This window comes from Bicyclus anynana, chromosome 26 (assembly GCF_947172395.1).
Source record: "Bicyclus anynana chromosome 26, ilBicAnyn1.1, whole genome shotgun sequence".
NCBI classification, from domain to species: Eukaryota; Metazoa; Arthropoda; class Insecta; order Lepidoptera; family Nymphalidae; genus Bicyclus; species Bicyclus anynana.
In genome coordinates this window covers 5,626,539-5,643,460 of record NC_069108.1, presented here as the reverse complement: position 1 = coordinate 5,643,460, position 16,922 = coordinate 5,626,539, and the positions used below count along the sequence as shown (strand labels likewise).

General features: G+C 42.1%; 1 protein-coding gene across 1 annotated transcript in view; it reads right to left on the bottom strand.

Moving 5' to 3' along the window:
• LOC112054577 (ATP-citrate synthase) overlaps positions 1–16,922 on the bottom strand; it is a 77,797-nt gene that overhangs the window by 25,174 nt on the left and 35,701 nt on the right. The window contains exons 2-10 of the mRNA XM_052890026.1: positions 15,949–16,062; positions 13,996–14,101; positions 13,240–13,425; positions 11,524–11,637; positions 10,521–10,600; positions 6,161–6,419; positions 3,777–3,989; positions 1,695–1,852; positions 842–1,004 (exon numbers count right to left, since the gene is read on the bottom strand). Coding sequence (XP_052745986.1) covers positions 842–1,004; positions 1,695–1,852; positions 3,777–3,989; positions 6,161–6,419; positions 10,521–10,600; positions 11,524–11,637; positions 13,240–13,425; positions 13,996–14,101; positions 15,949–15,998 — 1,329 coding nt within the window. The 5' untranslated portion in view covers positions 15,999–16,062. The remainder of the gene's footprint in view (positions 1–841; positions 1,005–1,694; positions 1,853–3,776; positions 3,990–6,160; positions 6,420–10,520; positions 10,601–11,523; positions 11,638–13,239; positions 13,426–13,995; positions 14,102–15,948; positions 16,063–16,922) is intronic.

The following is a 16,922-nucleotide window of genomic DNA, read 5'->3' as shown; positions in this document are numbered from 1 at the left end:
GTTGACTCTACAACGTGCAATTGCGATTGCACGTTGTAGAGTCGGATTTTTCGCGGATGATAGCAAAATAAATAAATCATTATAATTATAATCTACTATTTCTTACAAAGCGTTGTGACAAATTTCTTTTCAAAATTCCTCTATGAGAGTGAATGAACGGAGACAATATTATTTACCTTTATAAAAGTGGACATCACTATAATAATAAATATTTTGTAATTATTCTATAAAGTGACATTAGCATATGTCAATGCGTTCGCTGAATTAATGCTTTTATTATAGGAGCAAACTCTGTAGTTTTACTAGATCATACTGATACGCGCTTCGGACTTTCAGATCATCACTAAGACAAAACATACAGATTCAGGTTTTAGGAGAGAATGCAATTGAGAGAGTTCGCCACAAACTGCACTAGTCGCGTGGGAACCAGCGAGGGAAGTAGACAGAGACGTCGTATGGCCACATACTTGAGTGTTTCACACCGCTCGTTTTGTCCGGCGTGGCCGAGAGAGATGTGTTCGCGTTTGGCTTTGCTAGGAAAGGAGGGGTGAAGGACTTACTGGAAAACTGCTTCCTATCTTCACTCGCACTCACAATCACAGCCAAGTTTTATCACATAGTTTTTGGTAGTATAAAAGCGTAACATAAAAACAGATGAATTGTCGCGGCGCGAGCGCATAAAACGTATTTAGATTGCGAAGGATTACGTGCAACTATAATTTTGGTTTTCAGCGGCGTTTAAGAATAACGGGGATTATGCGGGAAAGAGACGTACTTATTGGATGCGTTGGAGTAGGAGAGGGAAGCGTTAGCTTGGCGCGAACAACATGGACACACTCACCGCGGGCTCAGGTTTGGGCAGTTGCTTGGGAGCGTAGTCGAGCTGGTGGTCCGGCGGGATGGGGGCGTGGCCGAGGGCGAGGCGCACTATGGCCGTCATGTTGCTCTCGGGGCCGAACACGTACATAGGGATGCGCAAGCGATGGCCCACTTCGCGCATTTGTCTGAAAATTAAACAATAATTTCATGTTACTATTTCACAGATAGTAAACGAATGCATGTGAACGAAATGCGTATGTTGAGATGGATGTGTGGTGTGACAAGAATAGATAAAATAAGGAATGAGTATATAAGAGGAAGTCTGAAGGTGGCGCCAGTGGCAGAAAAATCGAGGAGTAAAAGGTTAGCTTGGTATGGACATGTAATGCGTAGAGAGGAAAGTCATATTACTAGAAAAAAATTTAATGTGCAAGTGGAAGGTCATAAGAGGAGAGGAAGGCCAAAGAAGAGATGGTTGGATTGTGTGAAAGAGGACATGTGTGTAAACGGAGTGGATGATGAGTTGACGAGTAATAGAGACGAATGGAAAAGATTGACATATTTTTCCGACCCCACTTAATTGGGATAAGGGTAAGGAGATGATGACTATTTCACAGAATAGGTAAATAACAATCTGGGTTTTTTCCTGCAAATATTAAAAAGAGATCCTGTAGTCAGGATCTCATTGTGTAGATTCCCATAATTTACATAATTGGCGACCGTGACAGGACTATCTCTGGATATAATGAACTGATTTCGAAAATTCTTTTACCAATAGAAAGACCCGTTATTTATGAGTGACACTATGCTATATATTATCCCCGTATTCTCACGGGTACGGGAACTAGCTAAAGCCGCATGTTGTGACAACTAACCTGAGCCCCTCCTGGTAGTTGGGCCCGCCGCGGCGCACGAAGATGGTGACGTTGTACTGCAGCAGCGCGTCCTTGTACGTCTCGATGGCGGTGATGATGCCCCGGAAGGTGTCCGCCACGTTCGTGAAGTTGGCGATGCCGCCGCCGATGATCAGCACCTGGGACACGAGGTAACTTGTGTTACAACCTCGATACACTACTCTTGATCGAGGGTAATCGAATATGATAGTTTATAGAGCCATACTCGATGTGCACTGTTTACAAACAAACAAATAATGTCATTTTGTTATGACCCCTGTAGTCCAGTAGGTTGCAACGACAGCAATGTTCCAGTGCCCTGCGCTCATCTAATCTTGGACGGCAGAATGTGCTTGTTCAGCGCCCTACATACTCCGTTGCAATGGGTTCACGTAGCGATTTACGTAGTTAATTACGCAAATGAGTATTAATATAAAAGAGGAGAATACGCGATGGAAGGCGCTCTTTGATCAATCTCCGATCGAGTGGGACATCTGGTTAGGATTAGGCTCTCTATATTTCGATCGCCGAAATTAGTTTTCTAGTAGTTATTTATAATTTCATTTTGTAATAATTACAATATTGCAAAATTTCTTAATAAATAAGTATAAAATCATACGCATTTGCATTCTCCAACCCCCTAGCTGCCCCAAAACGTAAGTATTTCATAAGTTATTTATTTTAAAAATATGTATTGTTTTTTCATAAAATGATATTCAAAATATATTAACTACTAGCTGACGCCGCGCGGTTTCATCCGCGTGATTCCCGTTCCCGTAGGAATACGGGGATCATATATATGAGGCCCATAACTGCGACTAAGTTGGTCGCTAATGTGACAATGAGTCAAGCTTATTCGTGCGTGCAGCCGACATTCATCGATTCATGCGACTCACCTTGCCGCTCGGGTGGCGCTCGCGGCACATGAGGCTGAAGATGGTCTTGGCGTAGTCGGCGGTCTGGCTCTCGGTGGGCGCGCCGGAGTACTCCCCGTAGTTGGCCAGCTCGGAGCGCCTCAGCACTGGCGACTGTGCTGACTCACCTTGCCGCTCGGGTGGCGCTCGCGGCACATGAGGCTGAAGATGGTCTTGGCGTAGTCGGCGGTCTGGCTCTCGGTGGGCGCGCCGGAGTACTCCCCGTAGTTGGCCAGCTCGGAGCGCCTCAGCACTGGCGACTGTGCTGACTCACCTTGCCGCTCGGGTGGCGCTCGCGGCACATGAGGCTGAAGATGGTCTTGGCGTAGTCGGCGGTCTGGCTCTCGGTGGGCGCGCCGGAGTACTCCCCGTAGTTGGCCAGCTCGGAGCGCCTCAGCACTGGCGACTGTGCTGACTCACCTTGCCGCTCGGGTGGCGCTCGCGGCACATGAGGCTGAAGATGGTCTTGGCGTAGTCGGCGGTCTGGCTCTCGGTGGGCGCGCCGGAGTACTCCCCGTAGTTGGCCAGCTCGGAGCGCCTCAGCACTGGCGACTGTGCTGACTCACCTTGCCGCTCGGGTGGCGCTCGCGGCACATGAGGCTGAAGATGGTCTTGGCGTAGTCGGCGGTCTGGCTCTCGGTGGGCGCGCCGGAGTACTCCCCGTAGTTGGCCAGCTCGGAGCGCCTCAGCACTGGCGACTGTGCTGACTCACCTTGCCGCTCGGGTGGCGCTCGCGGCACATGAGGCTGAAGATGGTCTTGGCGTAGTCGGCGGTCTGGCTCTCGGTGGGCGCGCCGGAGTACTCCCCGTAGTTGGCCAGCTCGGAGCGCCTCAGCACTGGCGACTGTGCTGACTCACCTTGCCGCTCGGGTGGCGCTCGCGGCACATGAGGCTGAAGATGGTCTTGGCGTAGTCGGCGGTCTGGCTCTCGGTGGGCGCGCCGGAGTACTCCCCGTAGTTGGCCAGCTCGGAGCGCCTCAGCACTGGCGACTGTGCTGACTCACCTTGCCGCTCGGGTGGCGCTCGCGGCACATGAGGCTGAAGATGGTCTTGGCGTAGTCGGCGGTCTGGCTCTCGGTGGGCGCGCCGGAGTACTCCCCGTAGTTGGCCAGCTCGGAGCGCCTCAGCACTGGCGACTGTGCTGACTCACCTTGCCGCTCGGGTGGCGCTCGCGGCACATGAGGCTGAAGATGGTCTTGGCGTAGTCGGCGGTCTGGCTCTCGGTGGGCGCGCCGGAGTACTCCCCGTAGTTGGCCAGCTCGGCGGCGCCGCCCAGCGCGCACACCGTGTCCGTGTACACCACGGACGCGCCGCCGCCCGCCACCATCGTCCAGATGCGTCCGGACTTGTTCAGCACTGTCAACTGTCGACAAACAATTACTAGAGATCGTTACTACCATCATATCAGTGTAAGGACTCCCACTCAGGGGCGTAGCTACCACCGTAGCAGGCGTATTAACACGTTCGATGCGGTACGAGGTCAATTGACCTCGTACGTCTAGCGTCTTCAATGGTTACGAGGTCAATTGACCTCGTGCATCTAGCGTCTTCAATAGTTACGAGGTCAATGGACTTCGTACGTCTAGCGTCTTCAATAGTTACGAGGTCAATTGACCTTGTACGTCTAGCGTCTTCAAGGGTTACGGGGTCAATAGACCTCGTAAGTCTAGCGTATTCAAGAGTTACGGGGTCAATTGACCTCGTGCGTCTAGCGTCTTCAAGAGTTACGAGGTCAATTGACCTCGAACGTCTAGCATCAGGAAAGTACATAAATATCAGGGCCTGAAGTGTTAATGATACGGGGCCCTCGAACTACAGGGGCCCCTTACGTGTGAAAGCAAAAATTAGTAAATTGTAATCAACAATTTCACTAAATCTGGTGCCTCACAGAAAAAATATGTAATTCAGAAATGGCAAATGGAAAAGAAAGCAATTTTTTTTTCCGGGTTAATCGTGCGCCCAAAAGTTGGAAACATCCTAGATAGCTTAAGTCACTATCATATTTATTTTATGCAAGAATTTTTGTTTCTTTTTTAAGAAATCTTTACCCTGTTCCCCAACTAATTTTGATACAGGGCCCCCCCTCCTAGGCACGCGACGCCACTGCTCCCACTACAAATTACAGAAGCCTTTGATAGCGCCTTAAAAACACATCGGTACGCTGCGGATATCTGCTGCAGTTTTAACGTATAAGATCCACATAGAGGGGAGCGAGGAGTGTCTCATTTCTACTTCATCTTTGCGAGAGCTAACAGTTGCTTTGGTTTCTCTGCAGAACTCATTTCTGATTCAATCACGCAGAATTAATCCGGCTATCTTTTATGAACCTATTTATGACATCTATATATAGAGGCAACCACATAAACCTTAATTATTGGGATCAAAACAGCGTCACCGACGGTTTCAGCAAACGCAGAAGCTCTGCCCGAGCTCTAAGGCTAGAAACCTTTGGAGATATGGAGCGTTTCTCTAAGGTCATCTTCTTTGACACTATGACCTCGGCTTTAGAGAAACGTTGAGACCTGGTTGAGGTCAACCAAATTGCTAATTCCTGCGAGGTTACCATGCCAGTGTCTTGTGACCCCATGAGTGTTTTTTAAGCCCGAAATATGTGCATCGCCCATTGCCACTTTTAGGCACACGGAACATTCCTTTAAGGTCGTCTCCTGAGACACTCTGACCTCAGCTTTAGAGAAACGTCAAGGTCCGATAATAATTGACGACACAACACCTTGGTAACCCAATGTGCATCCGTCTTTTCTATGTGCCCCACCCATTAACACTTCAGTTATACCTGCTAAGCTATGTCAGTGATATTGGTTCTTCTGCTAATCTCCTTACTTCTGATATGATCACACAGACACTCCGAGCATCCAAAATTATGCTTTCATGTAGTATACGCTCAGACCAATTATTGTATAGGACCTGCCTCTCTAGACGTTACTTTTCTGTCAAAGTATATGATCAACGATCTATAAAAACTGTCTCTATAGTATCGATGTTAAATAGTTGTAATCGTGTTCGTCGGTTAAAGAGCTCCGTAAAAATACCTTTCTGTGTAATTGAATTGTGTAAAAAACGGGCAAAAACTTCTAATTTAGTATAAGATATATACAAAATCTAAGCTCGTTTTCCTCAGAAAATGACAGACAATTTTGTTCGTGACTATGAGTGCGATACAGGTCCTTCTATAATTGGTCTGAGAGTATAAGGCATATGTTGAGCTATACACCCTTTCTTATTAAGGGTTACATACAGACATGCTGCCATTAGGGTAGCGTACTGTCTGTAACTTTGAGATTTGAATTTTTAACACTCCCATGATATGCGGGCGACTGGAGGGGAATTACTGCACGGGTTGAGGTCGTGCGTGCGGGGCAGAGGGAAAGACTGCGCGGGTATAAAGTTGTGCGCGCAGGGCATCGCAACCCCCTTCCCCGCCCGCGGAGACCATTGGGAATGTTACAAACGAACTTCCCAAACTATAGCGACCAACCTTAGCTTATGCTATAAAGAAAAACTTCAAAAACTCACCTTCAAACTGGCCCCGCTCTTAGCATCCAGATCAGCAATATGCGCCTCCTCGGGGTAGGCGTCCCTGCCGAAGGGTGGGGGGAAGGTCACCTCCCCCCAGTTCTTGGCGCAGATGAAGTCCGCCGTCTGGTCCAGCTTGGCCGCCAGGTCGAGGAGGTAGACGCGCTCATTGGTGACCACCACCGGGTTGATCTCCATGTACGTGAAGTACAGGTCCACGAACACACGGTACAAGGAGGTGATGAATGTTGTCAGTATTCTGGAACAACAATAACACTAATGGTAGGGGAGATGCTAAATTTGCAGTTACTAGAACGTCATGGGGACCGATTGCATTTGGTCATAAATGAATGGAAGAATAAATGGTTATTTCTTTTTTTGACGGCCTCCGTGGCGCAGTGGTATGCGCGGTGGATTTACTTGACGGATGTCCTTTCGCGGTAGATTTGCTTGACGGAGGTCCTGGGTTCGATCCTCGGCTGGGCCGATTGAGGTTTTCTTAATTAGTCCAGGTCAGGCTGGTGGGAGGCTTCGGCCGTGGCTAGTTACCGCTCTACCGTAAAGACGTAACGCCAAGCGATTTAGCGTTCCGGTACGAGGTCGTGTAGAAACCGAAAAGGTGTGGATTTTCATCCTCCTCCTAACAAGTTAGCCCGCTTCCATCTTAGATTGCATCATCACTTACCATCAGGTGAGATTATAGTCAAGGACTAACTTGTAAAGAATAAAAAAAAAAGTGTGTGTGAGTGTGTAAGTATGTATGTTTGTTCCTCCTATACGCTGCGGCCACTGAAGCGATTTGGCTAAAATTTCGAATTAAAATACATTTTATTCTATATTAACACATAGACTTCTTTTAATTCCGGAAAATCCACGGTTCCTAGTACTAAATAAAGTTCACACTATGTAATTAAAGTAAACTATAACTACAAACACATTAGTTTACGTCTAATGTGTTTTTTTTTATAAATATAAATATACTTAAACAATACACATCACTATCTAGCCCCAAAGTAAGCATACAGAGTAGCTTGTGTTATGGGTGCTAAGATAGTTGATATTACAATATTAATATACAATTATATACTACACATAAATACCTGTATAATGTATAATATAAATACACACAGACACTGGAAAACACCTATGCTCATCACAAAAATATTTTCCAGTTGTGGGAATCGAACCCACGGCCGTGGATGCAGAAAGCAGGGTCACTACCCACTGCGCCACGCGGCCGTCAAACGTGTTTGTATTAAACGAACGACGAGGTTGTGCGGGTCCCACCCCCTTGTTATTTCTATTGGTAAAGCTGACGCTTTAGCTTTTTCCATGTTCTGTGATTACTTATCCGCTAGCCAGAACACGATAGACCCCATTTACAGTACACATCGCACCTTTAGAATTACAGAGACCTAAACCAAAATTTATAGATTTTGACTTTTTGTCATAGAATGACTTACAACGAACATACCCATCGTCTGTTAATAAAACATAGACGCATTTTCGTATAAAAAGTCTCTATCACGTCAACCCTTTCCCTCGCATGCGTTCGGTTTGAAAGCGACGCAAACAGTAGCGAGCCAGTATTTCGAAAAGGTTGCTGCGTGTTTATAAATGTGTAGAAACAATCCGAATTGCGTCCGAATAATACTAAAATAAAGTAAGTGTAATCTTTTTCATTAACGTAAAGACCTGATGCGTGTTGGATCTGTTTTAAAACACCCAAGTGTCCCCTAATTAAATTAAAAAATCAAATGCTGTATTATAGACTTATAACGAAATGATACGCGATTTTAAATTCTCAGAAAGAAGTGAAACTTAATTAAAAAAGTATGTATTTTTATTATATGTGTATTTAGTCAAATAAAGACCTACACTGCTACAATTAAAAAAAAATAACATACATATAAATTATTTTTGTTTAATGTTCTTCACAATTTGTAGGTAGATAAGACATATGTTAAAATATGCAATTGTAAAATTGTATTTATGATTAAACAATATCCAAATGCAATCCAATTTCTTTAAAATGCCGTGACCTACGAATTTATACTCGCTGTTTTAGCGATATGAAACTTGATTTTTGCATTAGGTCTCTATAATCCTAAAGGTGCGGCATCTATACACTTATATATATCTCCTACATTAAGCTGGCAAAATTAGAGGAAATCGCTTATCGTATAATATCTATACTAATATTATAAAGCTGAAGAGTTTGTTTGTTTGTTTGATTGAACGCGCTAATCTCAGGAACTACTGGTCCGATTTGAAAAATTCCTTCAGTGTTAGATAGCCCATTTATCGAGGAAGGCTATAGGCTATATTATCCCCATATTTCTACTGCGGAACGGGAACCACGCGAGTGAAACCGCGCGGCGTCAGCTAGTGTATGTATAAATATTGTTAATATACAATATGTATTATATGGCATATGTATCGTATTGTATATTATATATGTTGATATTTTTTTAGTTTTTTTGTATATATTTAATTATTTTCTTATTTTATGCGTGAATGTTGCTTTTTTATATATTACTAACGGATGCCCGCGACTTCGTTCGCGTGAAACTCGATGTAAACTTTCAAATACCTCTACCCTACCCCTACCCTACCCCTACTCTACCCCTACCCTACCACTACCATACCCCTACCCTACCCCTACCCTACCCCCACCCTACCCTACCCTACCCCTACCCTACTTCTACCCTACCCTACCCCTACCCTACCCTACCCCTACCCTACCCCTACCCTACCCCTACCCTACCCGTACTCTACCCTACCTCTACCTTACGTTGAAATTTTTCCTGAATTTTCTTTGCTATAAACCTTACGGAGCCTGAGACCTTTCCAACGAATGCAAACCGTGGAAATCGGTTCGTGCGTTCTGGAGTTATAGCGTCAGGAGGGAAAACCCGACTTATTTTTATATAGTAGATATTACTTCTGTACACCCTAGCCTATATCTTTATAATTTTTATTATTAGTTTCTTAGTTAGGTTGCCTGGAAGAGATCGCTTTTTAGCGATAAGGCCGCCTATTGTGCATTTCTTTTTTTTTTTTAATTTTTCTATATTCTATGTTTTTTATGGTGTACAATAAAGAGTATTTTCATTTCATATTTTTAACCATATCAAAATAAATAGTGAAGTCACTATTATGAAAGCATATCTATTATTAAATTTTATCAATGATTGTTTTTTTATTTACATATCTACAATCACGGTGGCCGGATAACAACAATGTTCGGCGACACGATAGCGGTTGACTATTATCTCACTTGGTGGTAAGTGACGATGCATTCTTGCATAATTTTTTATAGGCTATCTACTTTTACAATCTATTGAATAGTGCCTTGTTTATCACTTCATGTTTCTATTTTTAGAAATGACTACTTTTGAATACATCGATTGAGTAATTTAGAAAAATCCAGTCACTAATATGACGCCGCGCTGTTTCACCCGCGTGGTTCCCGTTCCCGTAGGAATACGGGGATAATATATAGCCTATAGCCTTCCTCGATAAATGGGCTAACTAACACTGAAAGAACTCTTCAAATCGGACCAGTAGTTCCAGAGATTAGAGCGTTCAATCAAACAAATAAACAAACTCTTCAGCTTTATAATCTAATATATAAAATTCTCGTTGCCTTACTCCTCCGAAACGGCTTGACCGATTTTGATGAAATTTTTTGTGCTTATCCGGTATCTATGAGAAAAGGCCAACATCTATTTTTTATACCCCTAATTGTTAACAATAAAAACTCGAAGAATAAATAATTATGAACGATGAATAATTTTCCATTAATGTTATTTTGTTTAGTACCTGTCAAACATTCGATTGTCATTTATGCGTGCGTTCATAAATTTATTTTGTGTAAATTAAAGTTTCTATTTCCGAAAACAATTTCTAAGGTTTATTCTATATGTGAAGTTTGCACAAAATCGGTTGTCATTTTTAGTAACAAATAAATTCAGAAGTAGGGTAGGGGTATGGTAGGGTAGGGGTATGGTAGGGTAGGGGTATGGTAGGGTTAGGGTATGAGTAGGGTGGGTGTAGAGTAGTGGTAGGGTAGGTTTATGGTATAGGGATAGGGTAGGGGTAGGGTAGCGGTAGGGTAGTTTTAGGGTAGGGTAGGGGTAGAGTAGAGGTAGGGTAGGGGTAAGGGTATGGTAGGGGTAGGGTAGGGGTAGGGATAGGAGTAGGGTAGTGTGAGGTAGGGATAGGGAAGAAGTGCAAATAAATAAATTAATAAGTCAAAGCGAAGCTTGACCGGGTCCGCTAGTATTAGTATAGATTTTGATATCATTTGCATAGACAATTCATATAAGTTCTATAGTTAAAGCAAATAGTAAGTTACCTCTTAACAGTGGTGGATTTGACGTTCTTCAGCAGGGCGCGGTCGATGTCCTCCCCTGTGGGGAATGTATCCACTGGCACCTGCAAATAATAATCAATACATATAGATAGCCGTGATAGCCCAGTGGATATGATCTCTGCCTCCGATTCCAGAGGGTTTGGGAATCCGGTCCGGGGCATGCACGTCCAACTTTTCAGTTGTGTGTATTTTAAGAAATTAAATATCACACGTCTCACACGGTGAAGGAAAACATCGTGAGGAAACCTGCATACCAGAGAATTATCTTAATTATCTGCGTGTGTGAAGTCTGCCAATCCGCATTGGGCCAGCGTGGTGGACTATTGGCCTAACCCCTCTCATTCTGAGAGGAGACTCGAGCTCAGCAGTGAGCCGAATATGGGTTGATGACGATGACGACATATAGATAGCCCAGTGGATATGACCTCTGTCTCCGATTCCGGAGGGTGTGGGAATCCGGTCTGGGGCATGCACCTCCAACTTTTCAGTCGATCGTTGATCATAAACTTTGACAGAAAAGTTACGTCTAGCAAGGCAGGTCCTTATGTAATTAGTCTGAGGACCCGAAGCAGAAGAGATGGGCGAAAGAACTCTAATAGCAAAATTCATGGACGTTGTAGGGGCACCCCCAGGGGATCATTCAGTCGCTGAGTGTCGAATGTAACCTCTATTTGTAAGAGAATTTGACTCTCAGCAGATGAACGGTCCCCTGGGGGTGCCCCTACAATGACTGAATACAGTAAAAGGGCATCTTAAATCCCCTGGAGGTGCCCCTACAATGACTATGAATACTAAAAAAAGCGTCTTATATTCCCTGGGGGTGCCCCTACAATGACTATGAATACTGTAAAAGGGCGTCTTATATCCCCTGGGGGTATCCCTACAACGACAATGAATACGGTAAAAGGGCGTCTTATATCCCCTGGGGGTGCCCATACAACGACTGCATAGAGGTAAAAGGGCGTCTTATAAAGGTCATACTAACATCAAGCCTCAGCGCCAGCGCGTCCACGTCTCCCACGTCGACACCGCCCTGGTGGTGGAACATGATGGTGTCCGAACGCCGGCCTGAATGGATGCACAGGTACATCTCCTCGCTCTGAAAATATCATCAAAATATATTCATTAAATTAAAAAAAAAAAAAACAAGTACCACAGACCACACGACTAAAGTAAAACCTCTTTTAAACATAACAAATAAAGCGACATCTATGAGCCGCAGGCGTAACTGCATCGCAACTTCTTTTAGTGTAGAACAGGGTTAGTTTCAAAGTTCTGTAAGAACGCCATCTATTGGTAGTTTAAAATACTAAACACTGTTCCACGATTACAATTTTTCGTAACGCATCCACAAACTTGCTTCTCAAGTCAAGTGTAGTTTTCAAGTAGGCTTAGTTTACAAGCCCTTTTGAAACGTCATTGTGACTATTTGTAAAGACTCTACCACCGGTTCAGAAAGCAGGTTCTGCTGAGAAGAAGAAGCACAAGTCACTGGCCCATAAGACACGGGCATATTGGAGAATGCAAAATTAATTGAAACTACTAACTCACTAGTTTTTGTTTTATTTAAAAATACCAAATGGTTATGATTTTACATGCATTCAAAGTTCGCATAGATATCGACTCCCGCTAACGGCCGCGATATTGTACGTGACGTCATCGTACAACACTTCCCCGGCCCGTTCAGGCAATTTCGTATTTACGAACTAATGGCCCTTATATTAATTTACTCTTTGTCTTATGGCTAACCATTAATTCGTCAGTAGCTAAGGCAGAAGTACAAAACTGCCTGAACGGGCCGTGCAAGTGTTGTACGATTACGTCACGTATTAAACACAGACTGTCGCCGCGCGATCACTTTAAAATTCTATATCTTGGCAACTAATTAACGTATCGAAATAATTCTTTCACGAGAATTTTTTATTTAATTAAAAAAAACGTAACCAACACACTACATTCTACTATAACGTTTAAGCATAGGACTAACGAACTCAATCTCAGGAATAAATATAAAATCAATATTTGGCGACCACGGACAAAAACATATTATGTGAGGGTGCTCACGAGCCGTGGTAGCCCAGTGGATATGACCTCTGCCTCCGATTCCGGAGGGTGTGGGTTCGAATCCGTTCCGGGGCATGCACCTCCAACTTTTCAGTTGTGTGCATTTTATGAAATTAAATATCACGTGTCTCAATCGGTGAAGGAACACATCGTGAGGAAACCTGCATACCAGAGAATTATCTTAATTCTCTGCGTGTGTGAAGTCTGCCAATCCGCATTGGGCCAACGTGGTGGACTATTGGCCTAATCCCTCTCATTCTGAGAGGAGACTCGAGCTCAGCAGTGAGCCGTATATGGGTTGATGACGAGGGTGCTCAGTTATATAACAATCTGCCAAACTCCATTAAGGAGTTGAAAAACATAAAAGCATTCAAGAAATCGATTAAATCCTACATCCTCACAAACTTGGACAAAATATTGAAAAACAATGTAATTAAAATTTTGTTACAATAATGCATGCCGTCTGCAAAAATGACGATATGTTAACTTTAAGTTAAGTGAACAGTACGTTTTTTTTTGGAGAAACAAATATCTTTAAACCGAGAATACAGAAAGCTAACATTTGAAAATAGTGAACATTCTCCATTATATACTGAGTATTTTAAACAAACATTTCTTATTACTTATTCTTACTCACAGGTTCATGCTTTATGAATGGCTCCACGACGAACCGCCGCAGTTTGCCGGACGCGGCGCCGACCTTCTGCTCCTTGTTGCTGTGCTCGGACAGCCAGCGCCGCACCTCCGCTGCCGTCTTGTTGACGCCAACCAGCCCGAGCTTGCCGCGCCGCTTGATCAGCTGGTCTGGCTTTACCACCAATTGCTGTAAAGGAAAATACTTGGCAGAAATCAATCAAAGCAGTGACCTTTTTAAATATGACGTCGCTTTTATAGTAGGTACATATAATTTTTCGTATTATTTCAAATTAAATTTTTGATACCCATATTGTAGGGGTATTGAATTTATTTTGGAAACCCATATCATAGGGCATTAAAATCATATTTGATACCCATATTATAGAGCTATCAAAATGCGTTAAAATTAATTTTTGATACCCATATTGTAGGGTTATTGAATTTATTTTTGAAACCCATATCATAGGTCATTAAAATCATATTTGACACCCATATTATAGAGTTATCAAATTGCGTTAAAATTAATTTTTGATACCCATATTGTAGGGTTATTGAATTTATTTTTGAAACCCATATCATAGGACATTAAAATCATATTTGATACCCATATTATAGAGCAATGAAATTGCGTTAATAAAACAATTGTTTCGCAATTTTTGGAAGTCCAGCAGTAAAAAAAAAATACTAACCACGTATCCTCACCTAAGCCTGAGATAGAAGTTAATGGTAGTGTATTGGTAACTAGTGTAATACCCACCTCTTTCGTGAGCCAGGGGTTTTTGCCCAATTCGTCCTCCCATATCGTGCCCTGGTCAAACACCGCGAATCGGCATGGCACCAGCGCTGTACCGGGCGCTATGTGTCTGAAAAAATACAAAATTAACTTATATCATACGTAACTAAAAAAAAATCTGTTAGTAGAACTGCAAGTTGGAATGAAAACTTTTTATATATGTGTAATCATTAACTAATCTGCATGCGATAGCCAAGTAAGTTCAGTGTTTTGTCCCCGTCACAAAAGTGCCCATAGTAGAAAAAAAAGTTTCGTTTCAAAATGCCCAATGTACTTTAAGAAGTTTTAATAGTGTCCAATGTGAAGTGTGACTAAATAAGTTTTCATTTTATAATTGCCCAATGGGGATGATGACTAGTTTTGAATATATTGATTTTTATGATACATTTGGGTAAATAAGGTAACTTTAACTAATTTATACATAAAAAGCAAATATTGTCTGGATATTTGCAAAATAAATAAGATTATAAAATTTCAAAATCTATGAAAAATATTTTATCGTAATTAGATGAAAATTCATACAGTTTTAGCTTCCTTACATTAAATGTGACATTTTTAAATAAATTACCTATAAACATAACAAAGATATTAGTAATTTTGTTTGAACGCACATACAAATCTAACGATCATTACATTACCTACGACGTCATTAATTTGTACTATTTTGTATGGAGCGTTTTTCAGGGATCCGCGGCAGTGCCGCAAATCTGACTCTTTAAATCCCTGTAGCTCCGAAAGTAATGATCGCAGATATCTATTGGCATACTCTTATATACAATTTAAAAAACTGTCATCATCCCCATTGCCTGAAATCCAAATTTTTATTTTAGAAGTGCAGTGGTTATAGAAGTTTTCAATTAAATTAGTCCTAGTAGCTAAAGAAATTATTACTTTTAAATTGCCCACTGTCAATGTTTTCAATTCAGAAGTGCCCATACATAAACAATTTTTTTATTTCAATAGTGTCCAATGGAGGTAAAGTAGTTTTCACTCCAAAAGTGTCCAACGTAGCTAAGGGCAACCAAAATTTTTATGCTATAGATATGTCAAAACTGAGGCGTCCAAAAGTGGCTAATTGTCTTAATTTCATTTAGTAGCATTGTAAACAACGAAAGTTATTTAAACAAATAATACTTAATAATGTACAATGTCGAGTTATGCGTCGAGAAGTGTTAAAACTATAAATATATTTAATATAATGTAAATAAACACAAATTTGTGCATGTGTGCGCTCAGTGTAGTAGCGTAAATCGGATCACTTGCGGTGATCTTGTAGGCACATAACATATCTAATAAACTATGCACAAAAACTGAGGGAGCAGAAAAAAAATCCAAATTATTGGGGAATTTTCAACAGGCTGTAACTTATACAAAAATGGTCGTACAGCAAAAAAATAAAAAGCAAATTGTAGCTCTAAGTGTTTAGTTTTTGGATCTGAGTTTGAAAATTTTTTTTTGAAAATGATCATGAATGAAAGACAAAATGATCTTTTTCCATTCAAACATCGATATCTCAGCGAGAAATGCTCGTATCGAGATTTAAAAAAAACGAAATTAAATCTGATTAAACAAGCTAGCTATCCGGTCCATATGGAGGTTGAGCCGAAAAATTTTTTTCCACGTCCGTAGATTAAAAAAAAAACCCAAAAAAATTTCGAAAATTTTTTTTTCGGTGGTTTTCTTATGACTACTCGAAAAATATTTTCAAAAAAAAATTTTCAAACTCAGATCCAAAAACTAAACACTTAGAGCTACAATTTGCTTTTTATTTTTTTGCTGTACGACCATTTTTGTATAAGTTACAGCCTGTTGAAAATTCCCCAAAAATTTGGATTTTTTTTCTGCTCCCTTAATTTTTGTGCATAGTATAGTACAAAATCTTTGGCTAAGGAAGTTCTAACTAAACAAAATGGCTACCTGTTAATGAGGTCCTTGCCGGTCGCCTCGTGTATAGCCTTCGAGGACATGTTGTCTGTCTGTGTGTGTTCTGTGTCTACTGCCGGCCTCGCGTCATAGAGCCTGGGTTTTGATCTGAAACAAATAGTAAAAATATCTATATATATAAAAGTTACTCCTCCAGTTAGTTTAGTTACTCCACTTATAAGTCAAGAACGGCTGAACCGATTTAGCTGAAAATTGGCAGGGAGGTTGTTTAGAGCCAGGAGAAGGACATAGGATACTTTTTACTTGTTTTTTTTTCTTTTATACTTTTTTTACGGATAGGGTAGAGTAGGGATAGGGTAGAGGTAGTTGAAAGTTTACATCGAATTTCACGCGGACGAAGTCGCGGGCGTCCGCCAGTTTTTAATATATAAAATCTCATTTTATATCTGTGTCGACATTTTTAATTTGCATACTCATGCTAAAAACAGCTTTCTACGTAGTAATAGTCTCTGAGCTAAACCGCAGACATAGAGAAACTATAAGGGTTCCTTGAAGACGGAACCCTAAAAAAAATTTTTTCAAAGAACCCACTACATGTAAAATCGGCCCAGCCGTGGTACGACCCCAGGACTTCCGTCTTGCAAATCCACGGGGCATACCACTGCGTCACGGAGGCCGTCAGTGGAGTCACGCACTTGTGAACGCTGTGTGTAGGGTTAAAGACGTCTTTAACAGTTAACCACCACTCCCCTTTTCCACTCAAGTCACTCTCCCCACCTATCACAAGTAACCTATAAAGAATTACACAACAACACACGCAATGAAGCCGACCGGTCGAGGTGCGCCTAATATCGCAAGTCGTTTCTGCCAACTGATCGCCACCCCTCTCTAACTCCCTACTCTTCACGAAACAAGTCGCGCCACCTAGCGTCGGCACGAGCCAACACGAGATCGAGCGACGTCATATCCGTCCCATACTACTATTTCCAACATACTTACATCGCAAG